The sequence below is a fragment of the Phyllopteryx taeniolatus genome, chromosome 3 (genome assembly GCF_024500385.1).
Source record: "Phyllopteryx taeniolatus isolate TA_2022b chromosome 3, UOR_Ptae_1.2, whole genome shotgun sequence".
Classification (NCBI taxonomy): domain Eukaryota; kingdom Metazoa; phylum Chordata; class Actinopteri; order Syngnathiformes; family Syngnathidae; genus Phyllopteryx; species Phyllopteryx taeniolatus.
Window position 1 is genome coordinate 8,268,002 of NC_084504.1, and position 24,177 is coordinate 8,292,178.

The following is a 24,177-nucleotide window of genomic DNA, read 5'->3' on the forward strand; positions in this document are numbered from 1 at the left end:
TCAGTGGCAGGTCATGGATCTTGCAACAGAATAATGATCCAAAACACACTGCTAAAAACACCCAAGAATGGCTAAGAGCAAAAGATCTCGGGAATCTCTAAGCCCTGATCCAAATCCGATTGAACATGTTATGACGTTTTCAAGTACTAACTCGGTGATTCTCAAAGTGTGGTACTCTTTCTAGTGATAGGCGGAAAGAAATGGACTGAATGAAATGTTCCAAACTCCTATAGTGGCTTAAACTTTTGTTCAATCCAGTGTAGCACATTCCCTTAAATACGGTTCCGTTTTCTTTGTTTTAAGTACAAGGAACCCATTCAAACCTTTTTGTTTTCAAACATTTTTTAAGTCCAATATTTCTTGATCTTATTTGCACTAATTTGTTCAATGGACTCATTATTGAAGTCGTTTTTTCGTGTGCAGTTGGTAAAGCTTTTTCGATGGGGATGATGAACTATGTCCACAAGAGCGAGCCATGTATGATTGAACCCAATTGGAAGGGCAGTCGGAGAGCAGCCTGTTGTTGTCGTCGTCGTTGTTGTTGTTGTCAACAACAGCCAAACAAGCAAGAGGAGATGATGGAGTAGAGATATGTCAAAAGAGCTTCACTTATCCGTAATTCACATAGCAGATGTCTGCAATTGATCTCTGTAATGACGAATCTCATACACATAAATGTCAAAAGTGACGTCACTTGTCCGAGACGAAACGGCGTTATGTGAAATGTCGATTGTGGTTTGGAAGAATGTATTTACGGATATGTTTGAAATGTTCTTTTTGACTCTGCAAAAGAAAATTGGGGATATGTGCGTCACTTCTACCCAGTCTGATTGTTTAACGTTAAGAAGGCTCAGCTGCCGTAAAAGCACCATCGAAGAAGAAAAAGACGGAAGTTGGCGAGGCTTCAAGCGACGGTGAGCAGCTAAACTTGAAAGAACGTAAATATCCAAATGTTTGAATAGTGTTTACGGGGAAACGAAAAGCATATTTAGACTGTTTCAAAGAACGATGGCGTCGTTCGAGGAAGAAGGAGCAAGAGAGGAGAACGAGCGACAACGAAAACAGCTGCAAGCCCCCGGCAACAATCGCGCTGTGTCCATCCAAGGTCTGTATGTCCGCTCGTCATCGCCTTTGAACAGTTCGTTCGTCAAGAAAGTAACGGGGATCTCGGCGGTTTTGCAACGTTACAGCAGTTAACGGCAACAGATCATAATGTTTTCCTTTCACCCAGTTTGCCTTAAAAATCAGTTCGTTCAGCTTCATTAGCTGATGGTCTGGTCCATCTCCAAGCAAAATGACTTATTTTTTTTCCCCACACAGGATCCCTTTAGACAGAGCGAAAATTCATCTGATTGGCTTGTATCTCATCATGAAAGCAAATTTATACACGTAAATACTCGAGATGAATATGGACGACCCTCAAACAAAAAATTCACAAAAAGTATGAATACTTAAATAATTATATCGTCTCAATTTACTCACAAATGTACTTAATGTGAAATGTGGGCATGTCAAATTGAAGACAAAGCTGATAGACTGAGAGAAAACTACGACTTATTGTGTTGTATGAATGGCAACAGGTTTATTGTACCCTGTAATTGGAAGCGCAAGACCTGCTATGGCAGTATAACTGTGCCATCAGGTTTTGAATTTGTATTGCTAACACTGCATTTTATTACCATCAAAATAGTCAATGTACACTTTTCAGCTCAAACAATTCAACATATTTTCAGCTGCAAATGTAACATTCAGTGTCAGAAATTGAATGTATTCAACCTCAAAACATCACTTACGGGTCACCAGGAGAAGCCAGGCCAAAGCAGTCGAAGCAGCAGTTGTCCAACATCAGCCGACCATGTTACGCTCCTTTGGTCACATGCACTGACAAGGAGGGACATGCTACTCATGTTAATACAATTTCTCTTACCTGGTGAAGAACTGGACGTCTTAAAGATGCTCAAATGAATGCTAAACATTTGCTTCAACGTCAGGGTTTCCACCTGCTGTCTCAGCTGGTGAATTTCCTGTCGGAAAGTTGCATTTACGTTGCCAGGTGGATAGCAGTTGGATCAGGATCCACTCTTCAGTCGTTGAAAATGTAAAAATCACAAGAAAGCTGTTGCACTTACTAGCAGCCTAACACAAAGGCACACGGAAATGTTCGGTAGTAGTCACTCTTGTTCGCTGAAACGTGAACTTGTTTTTTATTTGTTGTGAGCGTGCCGTAGTGTTGACTAACAGCTAGGATTTACAAAAACAACAACAAACAAACTAACAGAACGCTGTGGAGAAGAAAACAACTGGAAATGGTAGACAATGGATGACATTCTCCCAGTGGTCTGCCAACTTCTCTTTCCGCGCTTCTCTTTGTTGACCAGAAACACCCATTAGAAAGACATTTCTGACTGTATGGCAGTAGTTGGACTGTCGTGACATTATTGACTAGCTTGTGTCCTGCAGACGGCCAGCAGCTGAATGGTCGTCCCCCTCAGCTGCAGGGTGAAGGCTCCAGTGTGGAGGAAGAGGATCCACAGGCACCCCACATTAAAGAGGAAGAGGATCCACAGGCCCCCAGCATTAAAAAGGAAGAAGAGGATCCACAGGCCCCCCATGTTAAGGAAGAAGAGGAGGAGTTTGATGTCAGCCAGTTGCTACTGACTGTTGTCTCTGTGAAGAGTGAAGACGATGAAGACGAAGCACCCGAGTGGTCACACCTTAATCGTCAGAGTCCGAGTGGAGACCACCGCAGAGGAACCCCACCAGACAACTTCTTAGCTCCGCTATCAGACAGCGACGACATGAACGACACAGACTGTGAGGGTGACGACAAACAGTTGAAAAGTTCTGAAAAGGAAACGACTCTCGGCAACAAGACGACGTCTCAAATATGCGCGAGACGTCGCACACGTCAAGAACTTTTCACCTGCTCAGTTTGTGGTAAAACGGCGACTCAAAAGTCCAACCTGGTAAAACACATGCGAATACACACAGGAGAAAAGCCATTCAGTTGCTCGGTTTGCAGTAAAACATTCAGTGAAAAAGCAAAGGTGATAAAACACATGAGAAGTCACACGGGAGAAAAACCCTTCAGTTGCTCAGTTTGTGGTAAAACATTCACTGATAAACAAAATATGGAGTCACACGTGAGAACACACACAGGAGAAAAACCCTTTAGTTGCTCATTGTGTGGTAAAAGATTCAATAAAAAGTCATACGTGGTCATACACATGAGAACACACACAGGAGAAAAACCCTTTCGTTGTTCAGTTTGTGGACAAAAGTTCACTCAAAAGTCAGATATGGTTAGACACATGACAAAACACACAGGAGAAAAACCCTTTAGTTGCTCCGTTTGCGGTCGAACATTATCTCGAAAGGCCAACGTGGAGTCCCACATGAGAACGCACACAGGAGAAAAACCCTTCAGTTGCTCATTGTGTGGCAGAAGCTATACTAATCGCAACAGTTTTGCGACACACATGCGGACACACAACAAAGGAGAATAAATGTTTTACAGGAGCCCCCTGCAATGGCTTTAAAGCCGTTGGGGGATTTATTTGTTATCCTTGATTTCCAGCTTAATCTCCACATACGGTTTTGCTCTTTTTCCTGACAATTAAGCCCCTGGTAGAACAACTGTTTCTTACTGCTTCCCGGAGACATTTTTCCCACCTCTAGTACCCCTTTTGGCCAACTAATATGTAATTAAACCTAACTAGTAAATTAAGGTGCTGCACTAGTAACACGTCTAAACCCAACTAGTAGGTATGTGTCATGCACTAGTAGAGTCCTTATCAAGGATATTGAATAAATGCTCAAAGGGTAGCTTTTGTGTTTTTACCCAGTACTAGTGCCACTTTGGCCTACTAGTACAGTACATAAGTAAACTTTACCAGTAAACTACTGTGCTGCATTAGTAACACTACTAGGTCCAACTACTACTATGTACTAGTACGCTCTTTGTCCAGACCTGTCAGCCCTTAGTAGAACGACTGTCTTACTGGTGATGTTTTTTTTATTTCCCACTACTTAGTACCTCTTTCAACCCACTAGTATGCAATTAAACCTTACCAGTAAACTACTATGCTGCACTAGTAACACGTCTAGGTCTAACCAGTAGGTATCTTTTACGCACTCGTAGCTTCGTTATCAAGGATATCAAATGAATGATCACAGGGCAGTGTTTATTTGATGTCCAGCTTAAGTTCCATGTACTAGTATGCTCTTTGTCCTCACTATGAAAACAATTCAGTGCAGTAGTGGAACGACTGTCTTACTAATTAACTTGTTTTCAGTAGTACAGGGACATTATTTAATCTGAATATCAAGCGTATCGAACAAATGCTATTTGATATTCAGCTTAAAGTACATGTACTAGTACATGCTTTGTCCTCACTGATAACACAATTCAGCGCACTAGTAGAATAACTATGGCACATGACTTGAATGACTATCGTAGTATTTTTTTTTTTACCACTATTAGTGTCACCTTTGACCGACTAGTACACCATTAAACCTTACTAGCAAACTACTGTGCTGTACTAATAACATTACTAGTCCCAACTAGTAAGTATGTTTCACACACTAGTAGCCTCCTGGACCCTATTAGTACCACTAAAAGGTCCACTACCTCACGAGTAACGTAGTTGTCCTACTAGTGAGCAGAAATGTCATACCGTAGTTGAAATAAGGTTACTAGTATGACAGTCTTTCTACTGGTATGCTGATTTTTCTTCCTGGTGAGAACAAAGAGTGTACTAGTACGTTGACCTTGGGCTGGAAATCAAGGGGATGGAATAAATGCTGAAAGGGTTTTCCCAACCAGGTATCAAATTGTCTTTTCATGTTTTTACTGTTAATTCCTGCTGGGCTGATAATGTCACAGATAAAAAAAATGTGCATGAAAGTCATTTGGCAAACATTTTTTAGGCTTTCCTACAAGCATTCGTTTGTTTTGTTTGTTAAAGATGATTGACAGCACCTGGGGTTTACTGTCCTTTTTCCATTTTGTTTGTAACACTATTTAGTCTTTTTGCATTCAACACAACACAACACAACACACCGGGACACATTATTAGGTATACCTGCATATCCTCAGTGGGCTCAATGGTGTCATTGTAAATGTATGATTACAGTATAATTATTGTTATTAATGCTGTGTGATCATGTTTATTTTGGGCCAAAGAAGCATATTTGGTAAACCAGCACGCCTGACTATAAACCTGCAGAACCAGATCAAAAGGAAAAAAAATTTTAATAGCTAAAAACAATAAGCATAATGTAGACCCCCCCCCCCCAAAAAAAAATTCACATTTGACCTATAAAATAGGTAAATAAAAGGCTGCAGACATAAATTGTGGAATGTATTGTAAGTATAATTCTAATTAATATAATGGTATATCTGCAGTCGACTGGTTAGCACATCTGCTTCACCGTTCTGAGGACCGGGGTTCAAATCCCGGCGCCGCCTGTGTGGAGTTTGCATGTTCTCCCCGTGCCTGCTTGGCTTTTCTCCGGGCACTCCGGTTTCCTCCCACATCTCAAAAACATGCAGTGTAGGACGACTCTAAATTGCCCTTAGGTGTGAATGTGAGTGCAATTGTCTGGCAACCAGTTCAGGGTGTACACCGCCTCTTGCCCGAAGATAGCTGGGATAGACTCCAGCACTCCCGCAACCCTTGTGAGGATAAGCGGAATGGAATATGAATGAATGAATAATAGTATATCCATCCATTTTCTTCACCGCTTATCCTCACTAGGGTCACGGGCGTGCTGGAGTCTATCCCAGCTATCTTTGGGCAAGAGACGGTGTACACCCTGAAGTGCTCGACAGCCAATCGCAGGCCACATACAAACAAACAACCATTCGCACTCACATTCACACCTACGGGGAATTTAGAGTCTTCTATTAACCTACCACGCATGTTTTTGGGATGTGGGAAGAAACCGGAGTGTCCGCGACTCTTGAGAAAACCCACCCAAGCACGGGGAGAACAAGTAAACTCCACACAGGCAGGGCCGGGATTTGAATACTTGTGAGGCAGATGTGCTAACCAGACGGTCACCGTGCTGGCAATATAATAGTATAGTCCAGTATAATTATAATTTCCATTTCTTAATTATATTTTTGAAATTCATTACTTAGAATTTCCCTTCAGAAATCACAATTACAGTAATTAAATTTTTTTTTTTACTGTTTACAATTTATAAAATTAAATATGATCCTTGTATTTCCTTAAGGACCACAAAAAAAAAAAAAAAAAGTCTTTTTTTATAAAATTTATAATATTTTTATATTATAGTATTTATGATGGTAGAATTTCTGTTCAGGATCAGAATGAAAATAATGAACACTATTTTTGTACTTATATTTATACTTTTTAAAATATATATAGTAATTATAATTTAATTTCACTTCAGGATAAGATTGCAAATGATATTTTTGTCCTTTTTAATTTTTTACATTAATCATAATTATGACCTTTGAATTTGATAATACATATAAACAAACACAAAGTTGACATAGGCATACACGACATTTATCTTTAATATTAACAATTACGGTGGTTGTTGGTTGCTGTTCCTAATATTCTGGTGGCCTTATTTAGCACAAATGACTTTTTGCATGGGACTTGATGTAATTAGTCTGTGCAGGTGTACCTAATGAAGTGGCCAATCAATGTTTATCTCCATGTGTTTTCTTTTTCATGTTAGATGTGACTTGATGGGAAATGTGGCTACATGGGCGTGGGCGGGCGCACGTGTGGGTAGAGGTCGCGTGCCTCCTCCTCCGTGTGGTCCGAGTCATCGGGGTAGAGCGTCCTCAGCTCGTCGTTGGCCACGTAGTGCGTGCGGGCAAACTCGCAGAAGTAGCGGCCCACCTCGGGGTGCCCGATCTCCAGAGGGTCCGAGTGGGGCTCCAGGTTCTCTGGAAAAAGGAGCCGGGATGAACAATGAAAATTGAAAATAGAAATTAATAATTGATCATACTTTTCTTTGTTATTAATCTAATAGAATTTTAAAAAAGTATTTTCAATAAAAAAAATTCACAACGACAGATTATTCTATTTTCCGTACCGCTTATGCTAACGCAGATCGCGGGCGTGCTGAAGCCTATCTCAGTTTACTCTGGGCGAGAGGCGGGGGGTCGCAAGCCAATCGCGTGGCACATAGAAACAAACAACCACTCGCACTCACATTCACACCTACGGGCAATTTAAAGTCTTCAATTAACCTACTATGCATGTTTTTGGGATGTTGGAGGAAACCGGAGTACCCGAAGAAAACCCATGCAGGTACAGGGAGAACATGCAAACTCAGACACAGGCGAGGCCGGATTTGAACCCGGGTCCTCAGAACTGTGATGAAGTGTGATGAATCTAAAAGTCCTTTGAAATAAAAAATAACCTCATTATGTTTTGGAATTATTTTACTTGATTTGTCCTAATTCACATATAACCTCATCTTTTTCATTTCTGCCATTACTTACATTAACAATGAAAGACTACTGTATTTTCACGACCATAAGGCGCACTTAAGTCTTAAATTTTCTCCAAAATGGACGGCGTGCCTTATGTGTGCACCGAGTTCCAACATCTATAAATGTTGTTGTGTGATGAGCGCTCCGCTTGACTTATTTTTTTTTTGTGTGACTTTTTTTTGACCGCTTGACTGACTGGGAGCATTTCCTGCCGACACGGTACTTATACAGAGGAAAAGCGGACGTGGCTGAGGACAGCATGCTGACGTAAAGGGGGAAGGGTGCGTGAAGGAGGACGCTAAAGCCGCGCCCCCAGTAGGTATATAGCGCCGGGGTGTGCATTGTGCAAAACAACATCGGTTTGGCTAAGGCCCCCCGAAAATGGCGCTTACGAAGCACAGTTTAAACTGTAAGCTATCAGTTACGCGGAGGAACATGGGAATCGAGCAGCCGTGAGAGAATTCAAGATCAACGAATCCATGGTTCGCAAGTGGAGGAAGCAGGAAAACGAGCTTCGCCAAGTCAAGAAAACGAAGCTGAGTTTCCGCGGAAACAAGGCGAGGTGGCCTGAGTTGGAAGACCAACCAGCAATGAATTAATGAGCAAAGAACAGCCGGGAGAAACGTCTCTACAGTCACCATTCGACTAAGGGAAATAATGCTTGCAGAAGAAATCAAAATCGAACATTTTCAAGGAGGTCCGTCTTGGTGCTTTCGTTTTATGAAACGGCGCCATCTATCCATCCGGGCAAGGACTACCGTGGCACAGCAACTTCTGGCGGATTACGTGGAAAAGTTGCCGTGGGAGCGATGGATGACAGATGGCGAACACAGCTTTACTAAGACGAGGAGGCAATGCCGGGCGAGTTACGCTACAATTTGTGAATGGATTGTGGATGCTTGAGCTACCTTGTCAGCTTGCACTGTTCGAGCTTTCGTAAAAGCCGGCATCATTTCTGAGGAGCCGCACGGCAACGAGACTGACTCCGACAAGTACGAGGCGGCACCTAGCGTGTTTGATGGAGAACTTGCCCAGCTGTTCATTTCGGATACAGAAGATGAGGACTTTGATGGATTTGTGGATGAGGATTGATAACGCGAGTACATTGTTAAATACTTCAATAAAGTACAACCGAACTGAGTTTTGCTCCCGCTGCCTTTTTAAAAACATTGTTTTAGCGTGCATGCATGCTACCATATGTTTTAAGCTAGCGCATGTTTTACCAGGCCTGCGCCCATTTAACACATGCCCTTATGCATGTGTTAAATACAGAAATAGACCCCGTAACTGAGACTGCGCATTTTAATACGGTGGGCGCTATGGTCGCGAAAATACTGTAACTAATTTCTGTATTATAACAAAACCAACATCCATCCATCCATTTTCCGTACCGCTTATCCTCACTAGTGTCACAAGCGTTCTGGCGCCTATCTCATTATTTATTAAAATAAGGATCTCAAAATAACATTATTGGAAGGTCCTTAAAATGCTAATATACTCAAATTAAAGCCAGGACGTCATCCCTATGATGCCAACATTAAATATGATTTATACTTGAATAGTTATGCTTTCCCTTGGTCGGTACCGTTCACCTTGCGCGGCATATCGGCAGGTGCCGTCCTGCACCAGGACATTGTAGAAGGGCTGCTCGGCGCCATCTGGGAGCTGGTGGACCCTCATGGTGGTGATCCACTCCTGGCTCATGGTGCACTTGGGGTCCCAGCCATAGATGACGCAGTTGTAACCCGACCTGTGACGCAGCAGAGCCGGAAAGTGGAAAACAGCGGCGGGGCAAAGGCCAGAACGTCTGCGCCGTTCCTGAACGCACCTCTTGTGTTTCATGACGAGGCCCACGGAGTAGCGGACGTCCCCGTGGTCGGCCGTCGCGCGCCGCTTCACCTCGGGTGCGGTGGGGTGCTTCTTGTGCTGGATGTGCTCCAGCGTGTGTTGCACCAGGTAGCCCACCGCGCCGTGCTGGGACGGGTCCAACGCCTGGATGTGCTGCAGGATGTCCAGAACCTGCCCGGGACCGACCGACGAAGGCACCATGTCACCAAGGTGCGTGTGAGAGCGAGACAGTGAGAGAGTGCATGAGAGCGAGTGTGTAAGTGTGAGAGGTAGTTTGGGGGGCAGTCTAAGTGACTGTGTATGAATATGAGTATGTCAGTGAGAGAAGGTGTGTGTGTGCCTGTGAGAGATTGTGTGCGAGCGAGCGAATGACAGCGAGAGAGTGACAGTCAGTGAGTGAGTGTGTGTGTGATTGAGTGAGTGTCAGAGTTTGTCCGATAGAGAGAGGGAGTGTGAGAGAGTGCCCGCGCACACGTGTACCTTCTCGGGCCAGATGCCGAGGTGGAAGTAGAGTCTGGCCTGCAGCAGAAGATATGGGACGTTGTCTGGGTTGATGGTGAGGAAAAGGTCCAGCGTGTCCCTCAGGAGCTGGTAAGACTTCTCGTTGCCTTCCCTCAAAAACAAAACAAACAAACAAAAAAGACTTCTTCTTTCCTTCTCATTACAGGTTCAACTTTATGTTTTACCTTTTACAGAGATCCCCAAGACTAGCTAGCTGCGATTAATAATCAATTTTACGTTGCTTATCAATGTTAGGGTATTTCTTAAAAGCAATTTTATATTATTTAAAAAATATTTGCAGAAATAATTCTCATTTAATACAATAATATGCCATTTTTAAAAAACATTTTAATTGTAAAGCCTCATTTCTGAAATGCTCATTCATTTTTTTATTTTAGTCTCATCTGACCACAATTGCAGACCCTCATTACTTAAAATGATAATAATTTAATACAAAGAATAAAAATAATAACTCCATTTTAAAATGCTGTTTGGATATTTTTATTGTGATATTTCGTAGATATATTTTCACAATTGGCTACACATTTAAATAAAAATATTATTTTGTCTTGTATTGTTTTCACAACAGGCCCTGCACTTTTTTTTTTTTTAATATAAAAATATTTTATTTTTATTTGAAGTAACCACAATAAATACAAATCTAAAATTGATACTGTATATTAAAATATTCATTCTTTTTGTTTTGAATTGTTTTTATAAGCAGTAATTGGATATACATATATTTTTTAAACAAATAATTATTCCCACGTTTTCCACTGTCCTTGAAGAACTTTTCCACTGTTGACTTTCTTGTGTAGCACGGTGGACGACTGATTAGGCAGATCCTCACAGTTCTGAGGAACGGGGTTCAAATCCCGGCCCCGCCTGTGTGGAGATTGCATGTTCACCCCGTGCCTGAGTGGGTTTCATCCCAAAAACATGCATGGTAGGTTGCTTGAAGACTCTAAATTGGCCGTAGGTGTGAATGTGAGTGCGAATGTTGTTTGTTTGTATGTGCCCTGCGATTGGCTGGCAACCAGTTCAGGGTGTACACCGCCTCCTGCCCGATGATAGCTGGGATAGGCTCCAGCACGCCCGCGACCCGAGTGAGGAGAAGCAGTACAGAAAATGGATGGATAGGATGGACTTTCTTGTGTCTTCCCTTTGACCGAAATGTCCTTAGTTACTGGCTATAGCGCCCCCTGCTGCTTTGGAATGGATACTTAAAATTTAGGAGCTAAAGTGAACGGTTACCCTCGTTTCCCGATGTTGAGCAGGTTTCCCACCATCCTGAGCAGCACCTCAGTGGTGGCGATGCCGCCGTAGTAGTCGGCGCTGGCCTGGTGCCCGATGAGGTACTCGCACTCTTTGGCTGTCATCTGCTTGCCTTTGCCGAAAGCGTCGATGTACACGTAGTCATAGATGTCGTCGCTCCTTTGGGTTGGGGGGGCTGGCATTAACCAAATATAATATACAAAATGCTATGGCAGAGTGTTGCTTTCAAGTACCCTTGTGCTTTTTGGCACCAACGCAGCAGGAAGTGGCTGGGGAAGTTGACCGGCTCTAGCTTGACGCCCAACCTCTGGGCCAGTGTCATGTAGAGCACCGAGAGGCTTATGGGGATGCCCTTGCGGCGGAGCAGCACCTGCGAGATGGAATTCGGGTCAAATGATACTAAATCAAAGATTTTTAGCGTTAACAATAATTTATGTGGCGGCACGGTGGACGACTGGTTAGAGCGTCAGCCTCACAGTTCTGAGGACCCGGGTTCAATCCCCGTCCCCGCCTGTGTGGAGTTTGCATGTTCTCCCCGTGCCTGCGTGGGTTTTCTCCGGGCACTCCGGTTTCCTCCCACAAGCCAAAAACATGCATTAATTGGAGACTCTAAATTGCCCATTGGCATGACTGTGAGTGCGAATGGTTGTTTGTTTCTATGTGCCCTGCGATTGGCTCGCAACCAGTTCAGGGTGTACCCCGCCTCCTGCCCGATGACAGCTGGGATAGGCTCCAGCACGCCCGCGACCCTAGTGAGGAGAAGCGGCTCAGAAAATGGATGGATGGAATAATTTATGTGATAAAACGAGTCATTTTGATCATGTAGTATACAGTTCTGCCTTTACATATAGTATGTTTAGTTTTTTTCTCTGACCACCCTCGTAACTCAGATAATCTTTCCCCATTGAAATGAATGGAAATGCCATGAATTAATTCCAGCCTCCCCAGTACAAAAAACAAAAACAAAAATGTTTGTGGTGTTTTTTTAAATCATGAAAATAGCACTCTATAATATTTACTTCATAACATATGGTAATAACATAGTCAAATAGAACGTAAAGAATTAAACAGGTTGTGCTCATGATTAATTTATTGCGACTACTTCTGGTGTCTGCAACCTGGCCAGCTGGGGCAGTACAATACAATCATTAAGATACAAACAAAGAAGACTTTTAACAACGACCAATAGTGCCTCAGTAATCTGCTGTAATATTTTTCGCAAAAGCATAAAGAATATACGCCTCTGAGTATGGTTATTAGTAGTGTAATGATTCGTTCATTATATCAATGTAGAGATTTATGTTCCTGCGATCCAACTGGATCAATCTGTGCCTGGCAAGTTAGCCTTCCGGACGAAAATATATCGATTTAAAAGGTAATCAATTGATTGTATCGATACTGGATTTACTTTACATGAAGGTGTGTATGGGTTGTATTTCCAAGAAACACGTTTGTAATTCCTTTTACTACGCTTTATTTTTTAGTTAGCCCACAGTAGTTACCACAACACTACCTTCTTCGTCTTCTTTTTTTCTCTTAATCATCATCACCATCAACTCTTTTCTTCCTCGTATCCTACTCGACGCCACACATCTAGTCACTCCTTGGCGTAGTGTCCCTAGTGGTTTTACGAGACACCACACTATGTGTGTGTGTTGTTTTTGGAGCACGTTTACTGACCAGATGAGAAGGCGGCGAGCGAGAAATTATCAACAAGCTTGCATGTGTGTGTAGGCTTGAGCATCGTTTGAATTTGAGCGATCCCGGTTCAGGGGGCTGGGTCAAAAATGTTTGCATGGTTTAAATAGAGGCCGTCCAAATTATGAACATCCCTTTTCTTGGCATCTCGCAGCATAGACTAAAATGAACATTTGACTCCAGGTTCTTTATAACCAGTATCAATATCAAAGCTATGAACTAAAAGGCAATGTGTGTAGAACTAACCCAATTGACTGAATAGTCATTAATTAATGCCTTTCAAGTTCGCTAGTTTAGCTTAGCTCGCTAGCCGCTTACATAGAGAAGAGACATGTTAGTGATCAACACATTGCTCGGCAGATACCAAGAGTGAGCGTAAAGTGTTGTGAATGTGATTATTGTGTAAAGATGTATATTGTAGCAATGCTGAATGCGAATGACCAAGGGCGGCCATCGAAGAAATATTTGTAGCGTTTGAAAGAACGACAGCAGAGTACGAGGAGGGAGAACTTTGTCGGACATATTTTGTTGTTTGCGTTGACATTGTCTGCTTGCAGTTCATTTCAATAGAAAATCTACACTTTTTGGGTGAAATGGGACAGTCGCAAACACACCTTATGGCGAAATTGACTCCCCAAACTAAATTCCAACCTCTGAAGATCTACCTGGTGGATGTAGGAGTTGAGGGGGTTGTAGTAGTCTAACTGGTCACCCTTGTACTGCAGTTGGTCGTACAAGACGGCGTTCAGGGCACAGAACACCTGCCGCTGGAGCTCAAAGTCCTCCAGCAGGAGACGCTCCCCGCCTGCAAGATGGCAAAGTGCAAAGTGGGCATCAGCACAGAGGGACAGACGCTTTGACGGATTTTTGCCATGTCACCTGGAGCCACGCGAAGGCTGGGGTGGGACGGATTCTTCGCCCGCAGCGTCTTCTTGACCATCCCCGCAACGTCGTCTAGCTGCGCCGATATTCCGTCCAGCGTGACTTCGGTCAGCGGGTTGCAGTACTGGTCCACCAGGATGGCACCTGGAAACACATACAGTACATAGCAGAAGCCGTTCTGAGAGAATTATTACTCATGATTTAGAAGTAAGTAGATAAACTCTCAAGGAGGAGTTCCCCTCTGAAGGACCCCTTTGGAAAATGGCCGTAAAATTGCAAAAACTAAATGGCAGACTTCCTGTGTCTTTTCAAGCATGCCTTGGTGAGACTTTTGTGTGCGTCTACCCATGATAGACATACCTAGCAAATCTAATGTTGCTGAGTGAAATGGGCTTCAGGGGCTACATTTTCAAAAACTGTTTGGGGGAGTTTGTCTTGATAGGTGCCGCAGGATGCTTCAAGCAAAAGTGTCCGACTTCCTGTGCGTTTATAGCCATGGCTTCTTGAGAATTTTGTGAGAGAGTATTCATGTTCGACGTTTACCAAATTTCCTGTGCGTGATACTAGCAACAGTGGCAGAATTGATTTTATTTAAAAAAAATATTTATTTATTTATTTATTTTTGTCCTGTTCAGCTGGTAGGTCAAGCAAAATGGAGGATTTGTATCCATTTTATGCCGGAACAGTTTTACTGTGTCAAAGTGGAGTTTTTAAGCTGCCGCTGTATTATAACTGAAACATTAGATTTGAGTGTTGTATGGGGCAGTAGTGGTACACCCTCTGAGGGAAGGACAGGACAAGCTAGGACAGGACTAGGACAGCAGAAGAAGCATGCAGGACAAGGGTCGTGAACCCCGCTGAACAACTGGTGTGGTGGGAGTGACTATGTAAATTATAAAAGTCTTTTACTTACTTTTATGGATTACTCATGATAGTCCGCAAATTACCCTGAGGTTGCCCGATCTCTGAAGCTAAGCAGGGTCGGTCCTGGTTAGTACTTGGATGACAGACATGTCAACCAAATTTCATGTTTCTAAGCGAAAGTGGCTTTTCGGGGGCTGAATTTTCAAAAACTCTTACTTACTTTACAGTATCTTGGACCCCTGGAAAATGGCTGCTTAAAAGCAAAATTTCTGAGTTCCTGTGTATTTTCATGCATGGCTGCTGAGACCTTTTTGTGGGCCTCCTCACGATGGACATCCCTACCAAATTTCATCTTGCTAAATTAAACTGATTTCAGGGGGTGGATTTTATAAAAAAAATAAATAAATAAAAAAAAATAAAAAAAAAAACACCTGCGAGTGCCGACTGCTGCTCGGGCGGCTGCTCCAGGAAGCTTTTGAGACTGCGCAGGATGTTCTGCTGTCTCAGGAAGTAAAGGATCTTCTTTGCATAATACTTCAATGTCAGGCTTTTCCTATATGGACAACCACAGAGAGGGGTTAGCGGCTGAGGAGAGTACAGATACTTATGTAAACAAATACTCTTGTAAAAGTAGAAGTACGAATCCAACTCTTTTTTTTGTCCTGTTCAATAAATGTCTCAAAGTGCATCGGCAACTGGCTCTCCTCGCCCACATGCAAGGGCATCACCGTATTTTAATTGCTCCATTTTGTCTTTCACAATTCTGGCTCGCAACACAAATTAAAAAATAAATAAAATAAATAAAGGACCAAGCGATGATTCATAACTGGAAAAACTTGTAAATTGGGGCACTTGTAAGTCAAGGCACGAGTGTACTTGTACTTCATTACTTCCCACCACCAGTTAGAGACACAAAGAGAGGCCTCACCTCCTATCGGTGTGAAGAATGAAGAGCAGCTCATCCTCGCAGAAATGCTCAGGCATCCCTAGCGACTCGATCTCAGCGAAGCTGTCGCCCAGCACCTGGCCGATGCATGGCTGGAACAAAAATCGGTTACAAGATACTCAGTTTTCCCCACGTTCAGTTCAGTGTTCCACTGCTTACTATATATATATATATATATATATATATATATATATATATATTTTATATAGTATATTTTTAAGCCATCGTTTTCCAGTTGTTGTTTTTTTACATTATACTATGAAGGGAAGTGCCAATTTAGAGTTGTGTGCCTGCAGTGTAGTACCACGTCGTGCCACAACTTGCCAGGCAGCACTGAGCTCTACTGGAAGAGATGCAGGGTAATCAGCCGCAGAAGAGGCAAAGAAGGTCCCGAAGTAAGCTTCAGTAATAGTTCCCACAGAACAGAGAGAATATCCATCCATTTTCTGAGCTGCTTCTCCTCACTAGGGTCACGGGCGTGCTGGAGCCTATCCCAGCTATCATCGGGCAGGAGGCGGGGTTCACCCTGAACTGGTCGCCAGCCAATCGCAGGGCACATACAAACAAACAACCATTCGCACGCGCATTCACACCTACGGGCAATTTCGAGTCTTCAATTAACATACCACGCATGTTTTTGGGATGTGGGAGGAAACTGGAGTGCCGGGAGAAAACCCACGCAGGCACGGGAAGAACATGCAAACTCCACACAGGCAGGGCCGGGATTTGAACCCCGGTCCTCAGAACTGTGAGGCAGATGTGGTAACCCGTCACTCACCGTGCCGTACTGTAACATTGATACTAAATTCCGTTAACCAGTCTAAAGTGCTTCGCTTTGGATGTTAAGCATTAAGCTACTAGACGTTCAAGAAAACAAAATGATATGGTTTGGTTGAACCTTTTGGTGTTTAAACATGCAATGTTTAATTGTCTTCACTGTCTACTCACCACTTCCATGAAGAAGCGTTTGGAGATGGACTCCACCGTCCTCCGGATTTGGACGCCCACCCGGTGGCGCGTTTTGTACTCGCGCAGCCAGTCGCAGCTCTCATTCTGCGGGTAAAACCTCTGCAGCCGCGGCCATCTAAAAAGTGTCGTTGTCAGGTTGCAACGTTCAAATAGCGTTACAGCTTTGTTGTCAAAAGCTTTACTGGCAAAACAGCACACGTTTCGGAACACAGATTATTTGAAATGCAAAATTTGTCTGCTATTACAAAGGAAATCAGAACGTATTCACATTAGAGTGGCTGAAATAAGAGGATTTTGGCCTTTAAAATAATATTACAAGTATTTTTCAAACCCTTTTCATTTTGTGTGGAATAAGCTTGCTGTCAAGAATGGTATTTTGTGTTTTACCTCATCCAAAGTTTAACCCCTTTGTTTTTTTTTAGTTCTTTGTCCACTGTTGAGAGGAGCAGTCGAATGCAAGATAATGATCATTTGCTCGTAAAAGTTGGCTGACTCTTGAATAATATGTCCCCATCACTTCTGAAACGATGGCTTCACCCCTGTTGTATTATTAGTAGGGTGACGCACAAGCTCATGCATTTACATTTGCATTAAATTTGGCTGTGATAAGACTTACTTTAAACTAAAAAAAAAAAAAATCATTAAGGTTCATCAGTCTATGTTGAAAATGTGATGCATCATCAGAACGTCAAGCAATGACAGTTGACGGGGTGCGGAACCAGGAAGAAGACACGCAACGAGGTTAATCTCAGAACATGACTAATAATAACAATCCTACTCATGTATAACAATCATCTAAAAATAATAATAATGACCTGAGTTTGTACTGGTGCCCCCACACCTTCCCTGGGCCGTGGCAAAGGTCGCGCAGGCGCAGGCAGCAGCAGGACACATTACAAATGTCGACGTGCTCGAGCACCGGCAAGCACAAGATGTGTTCCAACAATTCGGTGGGCAAATCCGTCAACTTCTCGCCGCGGCGGTCGCGATTTGCGCCACCAGCCCCGGTCGGGCTCGACAACCTCTCTCCGGCGACACACGCCGCCATCTTTTCTGTTTACCCGATTACCTCACCGCCCCAGTCCCGCCCCCTTATGGCGCAGGGGGCTGGACGAGGAGGCGGGGCAGAAGGTAAACGCTGTTCCATGATTGGTTGGTTTCGGAAAAGAAGCGAGACAAAATGCACTGAGCGTGGTCAAGACATGTTCCGACGGTTCCCAAATGCAGCACGCGACTATTAGCTAGTCCGGTTGAAGAGGGCGGGATTAGGTGTGATCCCTTTTTCCTAGGAATTAACACTACTTAACCCTCAATTCAACTTCATAAACCCCAAAAGACAAAACAACGACATGAAAATGACAAAACACACATTACTGTGTTGTTATGACATAAAATACACAAATTCATGAATACACACCCGTTTACCATCATCAGTGTGGCGCTTGTCAGCATGGTTCCCACATTATCATACGGTACCTGAACGTGGCATCGTTCAACAGTGTGGACATGAAGCAAAAGTGCTAGCTAGCTTCGCGTCTCGGAACAAAATGAAAATGTAACACTTCTGTGGAGAAGACGTGTTCTATTAACAAATTGTAAAACCCCTCAAAATTGGCTAATATGTATGATTACTAATCCGGGAGCATGTTTGTGTCGGCCCCACCGCAACTATGCTCCAACTTTTGGCTTGTCAGTTTGAAATTAGTTTAGAAACTGGATTGTCCCAGGCTAAAGACGCCGGAATGTGAGTTAAAGTGGTTTGACGGTGCGTTCATGGACACCTTGGGCTTGTTGAGGACTGTTTAGTGATAGTTTTTAGTTGATATTTTTTGTGGCCATGGCGAGCTACTTGGCGGGCAAAATGGGATTTAACTCTCTGATGAGGAAACAAAACCGGAACTTCAACGTGAGGATCTGCACCATGGAGTCGGACATGGAATTCAGCTGCGAGGTTAGTCGACAAACAACGAAAGAAAAAGGAACAAAAAACAGAAACCACAAGTGGCATTCGCCATAGTGGTGAAGGTATCCTATAGTGACGCTAGATGGGAGCAGAGATCTATGGACGCAAGAGTACTACTACTACTACTACTACTACTACTACATAATAATAATAATAATAATAATAATGAAATGGGTATGGCGATTTTCTAAGCACTATTTTCCATGGTAAAATATTTTTGTACATTTCTGAAATATGTAGTTATTTAATACATCAAAATAAACGCAATTTGTTTAATAAAAATAGTAAGTAAGAGAATGTTAATAAAATACATTTGGGAATAAAACAATACAAATGTAAGTGACAAATATAGATAAATAATGCAGCTAACTACATAGAAGTATACAACAAATACATTAAAAACATTCTTATTAACATATATGTAAAATTTTTATTACATTTAGTGCATTATATAAAGATATGTTCAATTTCTATTACATTAAGTGCATACGTCCATCCATCCATTTTCTGAGCTGCTTCTCCTCACTAGGGTTGCGTGCGTGCTGGACCCTATCCCAGCTTCATCGGGCAGGAGGCGGGGTACACCCTGAACTGGTTGCCCACGCAGGCACGGAGAGAACATGCAAACTCCACACAGGCGGGGCCGGGAATTGAACCCCGGTCCTCAGAACTGTGAGGCAGACGCTCTAACTAGTCGTCCACTGTGCCGCTAGTGCATACGTGTATTATATAAATATAATAAAATACACAAAGTACCTCAAAAAGGATGAAAAAAAAATGATTCATGATTTAATTTTTAAAATAAAGTGAATAAGTTACAAATTTAAATATATGTAATTTTAATACATCTTCTTTTCCTTTCGGCTTGTCCCGTTAGGGGTCGCCACAGCGCGTCATCCTTTTCCATGAGAGCCTATCTCCTGCATCCTCCTCTCGAACACCAACTGCCATCATGTCTTCCCTCACGACATCCATCAACCTTCTCTTTGGTCTTCCTCTAGCGCTCTTGCCTGGCAGCTCCATCTTCATCATCATCCTACCAATATACTCACTATACTCTTCTTTCCAGTGCATGCCTCCATCTTTCTAACTATTCCTCCACCTGCTCCCTGCTTTCGCTGCAGATCACAATGTCATCTGCAAACATCATGGTCTACGGGGATTCCAGTCTAACCTCATCTGTCAGCCTATCCACCACCACTGCAAAGAGGAAGGGGCTCAGGGTTGATCCCTGATGCAGTCCCGTCTCCACCTTAAATTCGTTTGTCACACCTACAGCACACCTCACCGCTGTTCTGCTGCCCTCGTACACTGTATTATTCTAACACGATTCTCTGCCACTCCAGACTTCCACATGCAGTACCACGGTTCCTCTCTGGGTACTCTGTCATAGGCTTTCTCTAGATCTACAAAGACACAATGTAGCTCCTTCTGACCTTCTCTGTACTTTTCCATCAACATCCTCAAGGCAAATAATGCATCTGTGGTACTCTTTCTAGGCATGAAACCATACTGTTGCTCGCAAATACTCACTTCTGTCCTGAGTCTAGCCTCCACTACTCTTTCCCATAACTTCATTGTGTGGCTCATCAACTTTATTCCTCTATAGTTCCCACAGCTCTGCACATCACCCTTGTTCTTAAAAATGGGGACCAGCGCACCTTTCCTCCATTCCTCAGGCATCTTTTCACATGCTAAAATTGTATTGAACATGCTAGTCAAAAACTCCACAGCCACCTCTCCTAGATGCTTCCATACCTCCACAGGAATGTCATCAGGACCAACTGCCTTTCCATTTTTCATACTCTGTAATGCCTTTCTAACTTCCCCCTTACTAATCATTGCCACTTCCTGGTCCACCACACTTGCCTCTTCTACTCTCCCTTCTCTCTCATTTTCCTCATTCATCAACTCCTCGAAGTATTCTTTTCATCTAGCTAGCACACTGCTGGCACCAGTCAACATATTTCCATCTCTATCCTTAATCACCCTAACCTGCTGCACATCCTTCCCATCTCTATCCCTCTGTCTGGCCAACCTGTATAGATCATTTTCTCCTTCTTTAGTGTCCATCCTGGCATACATGTCAACATATGCCTCTTGTTTGGTCTTTGCCACCTCTACCTTTGCCCTATGTCGCATGTCAATGTATTCCTTTCGCCTCTCCTCCGTCCTCTCGGTGTCCCACTCCTTCTTAGCTAACTCCTCTACTGTGATGTTCCAAGTCTCCTTCTCTCCTTTCCTGCCAGAAGATACACCAAGTACTCTCCTGCATGCCTCTCTGATCACCTTGGCTGAAGTGGTCCAGTCTTCTGGAAGCTTCTCCCGTCCACCGAGAGCCTGTCTCACCTCTTCCCGAAAAGTTGCACAACACTCGTCCTGTCTCAGCTTCCACCACATGGTTCTCTTCTCTGCCTGTCTTCCTAATTTTCCTCCCCACTACCAGAGTCATCTTACACACCACCATCCTACGCTGTCTAGCCACACTCTCCCCTACCACTACCTTACAGTCAGTAACCTCCTTCAGATTACATCGTCTGCACAAGATGTAATCCACCTGCGTGCTTCTACCTCCGCTCTTGTAGGTCACCCTATGTTCCTGCCTCTTCTTGAAAAACGTGTTCACTCCAGCCTTTTCCATCCTTTCTGCAAAGTCTACCACCATCTGTCCCTCCAAGTTCCTTTCCTGGATGCCATACTTACCCATCACTTCTTCATCACCCCTATTTCCTTCACCAACATTTCCATTACAATCTGCACCAATCACGACTCTCTCTCTCTTTCTGGGATGCTCAGAACTACTTCGTCTAGCTCCTTCCAGAATTTCTCTTTCACTTCTAGGTCACATCCTACCTGTTTGTCATAGCCACTAATCACATTATACATAACACCCTCAAGTTCAAGTTTCAGCCTCATCACTCGATCTGATACTCTTTTCACCTCCAAGACATTCTTAGCCAACTCTTCTTTTAAAATAACCCAGACTCCATTTCTCTTCCCATCTACACCATGGTAAAATAATTTAAACCCTGCCCCTAAACTTCTAGCCTTACTGCCTTTCCGCCTGGTCTCCTGGAGACACAATATATCAACCTTTCTCCTAATCATCATGTCAACCAACTCCCGAGATTTTTCTGTCATAGTCTCAACATTCAAAGTCCCCGCATTCAGTTCTAGGATCTGTGCTTTCCTCTTCTCTTTCTGCCAAAGAACCCGCTTTCCACCTCATCTTCTTCTTCGACTTTGACCCACAGTAGCTGAATTTCCACCGGTGCCCTGCAGGTTGACGGCGCCGGTGGCGGACGTTGTTAACTCGGGCCACGACCGATCCCGTATGGAATTCTTTGGATGAACGCTCATATTTTTTTGGCAAAGTTTTAAGCCGGATGCCCTTCCTGACGCAACCCTCTGCATTTATCCGGGCTTGGGACCGGCCGACAGTTTGCACTGGCTTCTGCCCCCCATAGGGCTGCATTTATCTTTAATACACACTAAATAAAATACAGTAAATGCTATTAAAAAGATGTCTGTCAGATAAACTAATTTGACGTGTTAATGTTTATTTCCATAATATAATTTTTTTTACATGCAATAAATATGATACGTAAATATTTATATAATATGCAATATAATATAATAAAAGAAAATAAAAAAAAATAATTTGACATTTTCACACATTTATTTTTGATCGAATTAATCTAATAATATAATTAAATACAATAATGGATTAGGGTGAGAAGCTCGGTCATCTGGGAGGGGCTCAGAGTAGAGCCACTACTCCTCCACATTGAGAGGAGCCAGATGAGGTGGCTTGGGCATCTATTTAGTATGCCTCTTAGACAGCTCCCTGGTGAAGTGTTCCGGGCACGTCCCACTGGGAGGAGACCCCGGGGACGACCCAGGACACGCTGGAGAGACAATGTCTCTCGGCTGGGCTCGGGATCCCCCCGGAAGACCTGGAGGAAGTGGCTGGGGAGAGGGAAGTCTGGGCCTCCCTGCTAAAGCTACTATCCCTGTGACCCAACCTCGGATAAGCGGAAGAAAATTGATGGATGGATGACAAAAATTTATAAAATAGTCTTAATTGGTTTTGTTGTACTTAGGCATACATTTTACATACATCACCAAACTGGAAATATGGAATGGAAAATGTCACTTAGGTCAGCTCAATTGTACCTCTGCCCACTATTGGAAGAGCATGAAATTGTTCTGCCTGCGATGCTAACGAGCATAACTGGGTTGATGGCATGATTGTTTGGAGCCAAACTTGCTAAAAAAAAATTCTCTATGGCTGGTGTCTTCAGACAAAAGTTACACGTATGTACCCACTGTGTATCATTTATTTATACAAATATGATATGATATATGTAAAAACGAATGAAGCATAACATGGGATATTGTCATCTTTGGTTGCTCTTGAAGACATTTATGTAATAACAAAAGACATTGTGGATGTTTAAAGTTCCTACAGGTGCTTTGTCCCTGACTCCTTCCATAGGGCAGAGTCATTTACCCGTGCCGGAAGGAAGTGCTTTCACTTGTTTTGCCGATTGCGGAAGTTGGTTGCGCATATATACTATTATTATGAGTTGATGAGCTGTCACGTCAAAGTGGTTGAAAGCTGCTCGACTAAATCCGCCTTTACAAAAGTATTAATGCTAAATCCTGAGTGACACTCGGAGCGATTTGGTACTGTTTATTGCGTGTGATTCAGATGAAGTGGAAGGGGAAGGATCTGTTCGAGCTGGTGTGCAGAACTCTGGGCCTGAGGGAGACCTGGTTCTTCGGCCTCAGGTACCACGTCAAGGACACGGTCGCCTGGCTCAAGATGGACAAGAAGGTGAGATGCTCGGCTGGCCGGTACCGGCGTGCTGAGCAAAACACAATCAAAACAAATCCCATCAAAACACGCAAAAGGATTTTCAAGCTAAGCACTCTGGTTGGAAAGGGCTGCAACATTTCTAGTACATTTGTGATGTACTTAGTAAGTGAATTCTATCTGTCTGTCTGCTCGTAACTAGAAAAAAATGGCAAATTCCCATTTTATCACATTTATTCCATGAATATTTAAATTAGGCTTTATGCGATCAGGATTTTTGGGGCCGATCACCAATCAGCAAGTTTAAAATAAAACGAGAACCGATCACCAATCCGATCAAAAGATGGAGCAATGTGTCTATTTACATGACTTGTTCATTTATTGTATATACTTGTGTACTGTATACTGGGTATCTTAAAGTATTCTCTAGCATTTTAGACAAAAGTTAAAACATCAATGACCTCTGGGGGGCATTCAAGGATTGGCCACTGACATAAGTTTAGATCAAATCAACATTACAACATCAACATAACAGAAATAATGGGTGCTAACTTACTGTAATTAAATTAGTTAGCCATTAAATTACTTTAACAAATACTGTTTATGTCATGCTTAGTCTAACTTTTTCACTGTCCCAGCTATATGGACGGGTGTTGTCCGGAGTATGCGTCCGTTTGGCTTTTCCTTCACCCCACCCCCCCACGCTGCGTTGCTTGAACGCGGCCTCCTTGTGTACATTCTTCAGGTGCCCGATCAAATTTGTTGTGTTGAAGCATTAGGTGACGTTCCCCACGACGTACTACAGTTGTGCACAGACTGCAAATAACTTACGTGTTGTTTGTCTGAGACGCCGCAAAATAGTCCCACACCGACGACGTGTTTTTTTGTCGACTAGATTGAAATTTTTTTAATTGGCCGTCAGATTGTTACAG

The 24,177-nt window shown here is 43.1% G+C and overlaps 3 protein-coding genes across 9 annotated transcripts in view; 2 read left to right on the forward strand and 1 right to left on the reverse strand.

Moving 5' to 3' along the window:
- Positions 1 to 854: 854 nt before the first annotated feature.
- Positions 855 to 4,980, forward strand: LOC133474803 (gastrula zinc finger protein XlCGF8.2DB-like). Its single transcript, XM_061766832.1, has 2 exons — positions 855 to 1,105; positions 2,461 to 4,980. Exons 1-2 carry the CDS (start codon positions 1,009 to 1,011, stop codon positions 3,504 to 3,506), a joined length of 1,143 nt encoding a protein of 380 aa, XP_061622816.1. The 5' UTR covers positions 855 to 1,008; the 3' UTR covers positions 3,507 to 4,980.
- A 1,549-nt stretch (positions 4,981 to 6,529) lies between these two features.
- Positions 6,530 to 17,541, reverse strand: fbxo21 (F-box protein 21). 2 transcript variants are annotated; one of them, XM_061766813.1, is made up of 12 exons: positions 17,279 to 17,541; positions 16,443 to 16,578; positions 15,477 to 15,586; positions 14,980 to 15,101; positions 13,682 to 13,828; positions 13,468 to 13,607; positions 11,338 to 11,474; positions 11,084 to 11,263; positions 9,809 to 9,941; positions 9,309 to 9,499; positions 9,073 to 9,230; positions 6,530 to 6,928 (listed from the first exon to the last, which is right to left on the reverse strand). In XM_061766813.1, the coding sequence occupies exons 1-12, from the start codon at positions 17,509 to 17,511 to the stop codon at positions 6,738 to 6,740; spliced, it is 1,878 nt and encodes a 625-aa protein (XP_061622797.1). In that variant the 5' UTR covers positions 17,512 to 17,541; the 3' UTR covers positions 6,530 to 6,737. The 2 variants fall into 2 exon arrangements, with proteins under 2 accessions (XP_061622797.1, XP_061622798.1); XM_061766814.1 differs by having other exon boundaries at positions 9,066 to 9,230.
- A 231-nt stretch (positions 17,542 to 17,772) lies between these two features.
- The window catches only part of nf2a (NF2, moesin-ezrin-radixin like (MERLIN) tumor suppressor a), a 70,370-nt gene continuing 63,965 nt past the window's right edge, over positions 17,773 to 24,177 (forward strand). For 2 of the 6 annotated variants that reach the window (XR_009787623.1, XM_061766816.1), the window contains exons 1-2: positions 17,777 to 18,414; positions 23,141 to 23,266. Coding sequence is in view for 5 of the 6 variants with exons in the window: in XM_061766816.1 (XP_061622800.1) it covers positions 18,301 to 18,414; positions 23,141 to 23,266 (240 nt within the window). In the remaining variant the exon portion in view is untranslated. Of the gene's footprint in view, positions 18,415 to 23,140; positions 23,267 to 24,177 lie in introns of all 6 variants that reach the window. The other 4 variants (XM_061766815.1, XM_061766819.1, XM_061766817.1 and 1 more) reach the window with 4 other exon arrangements.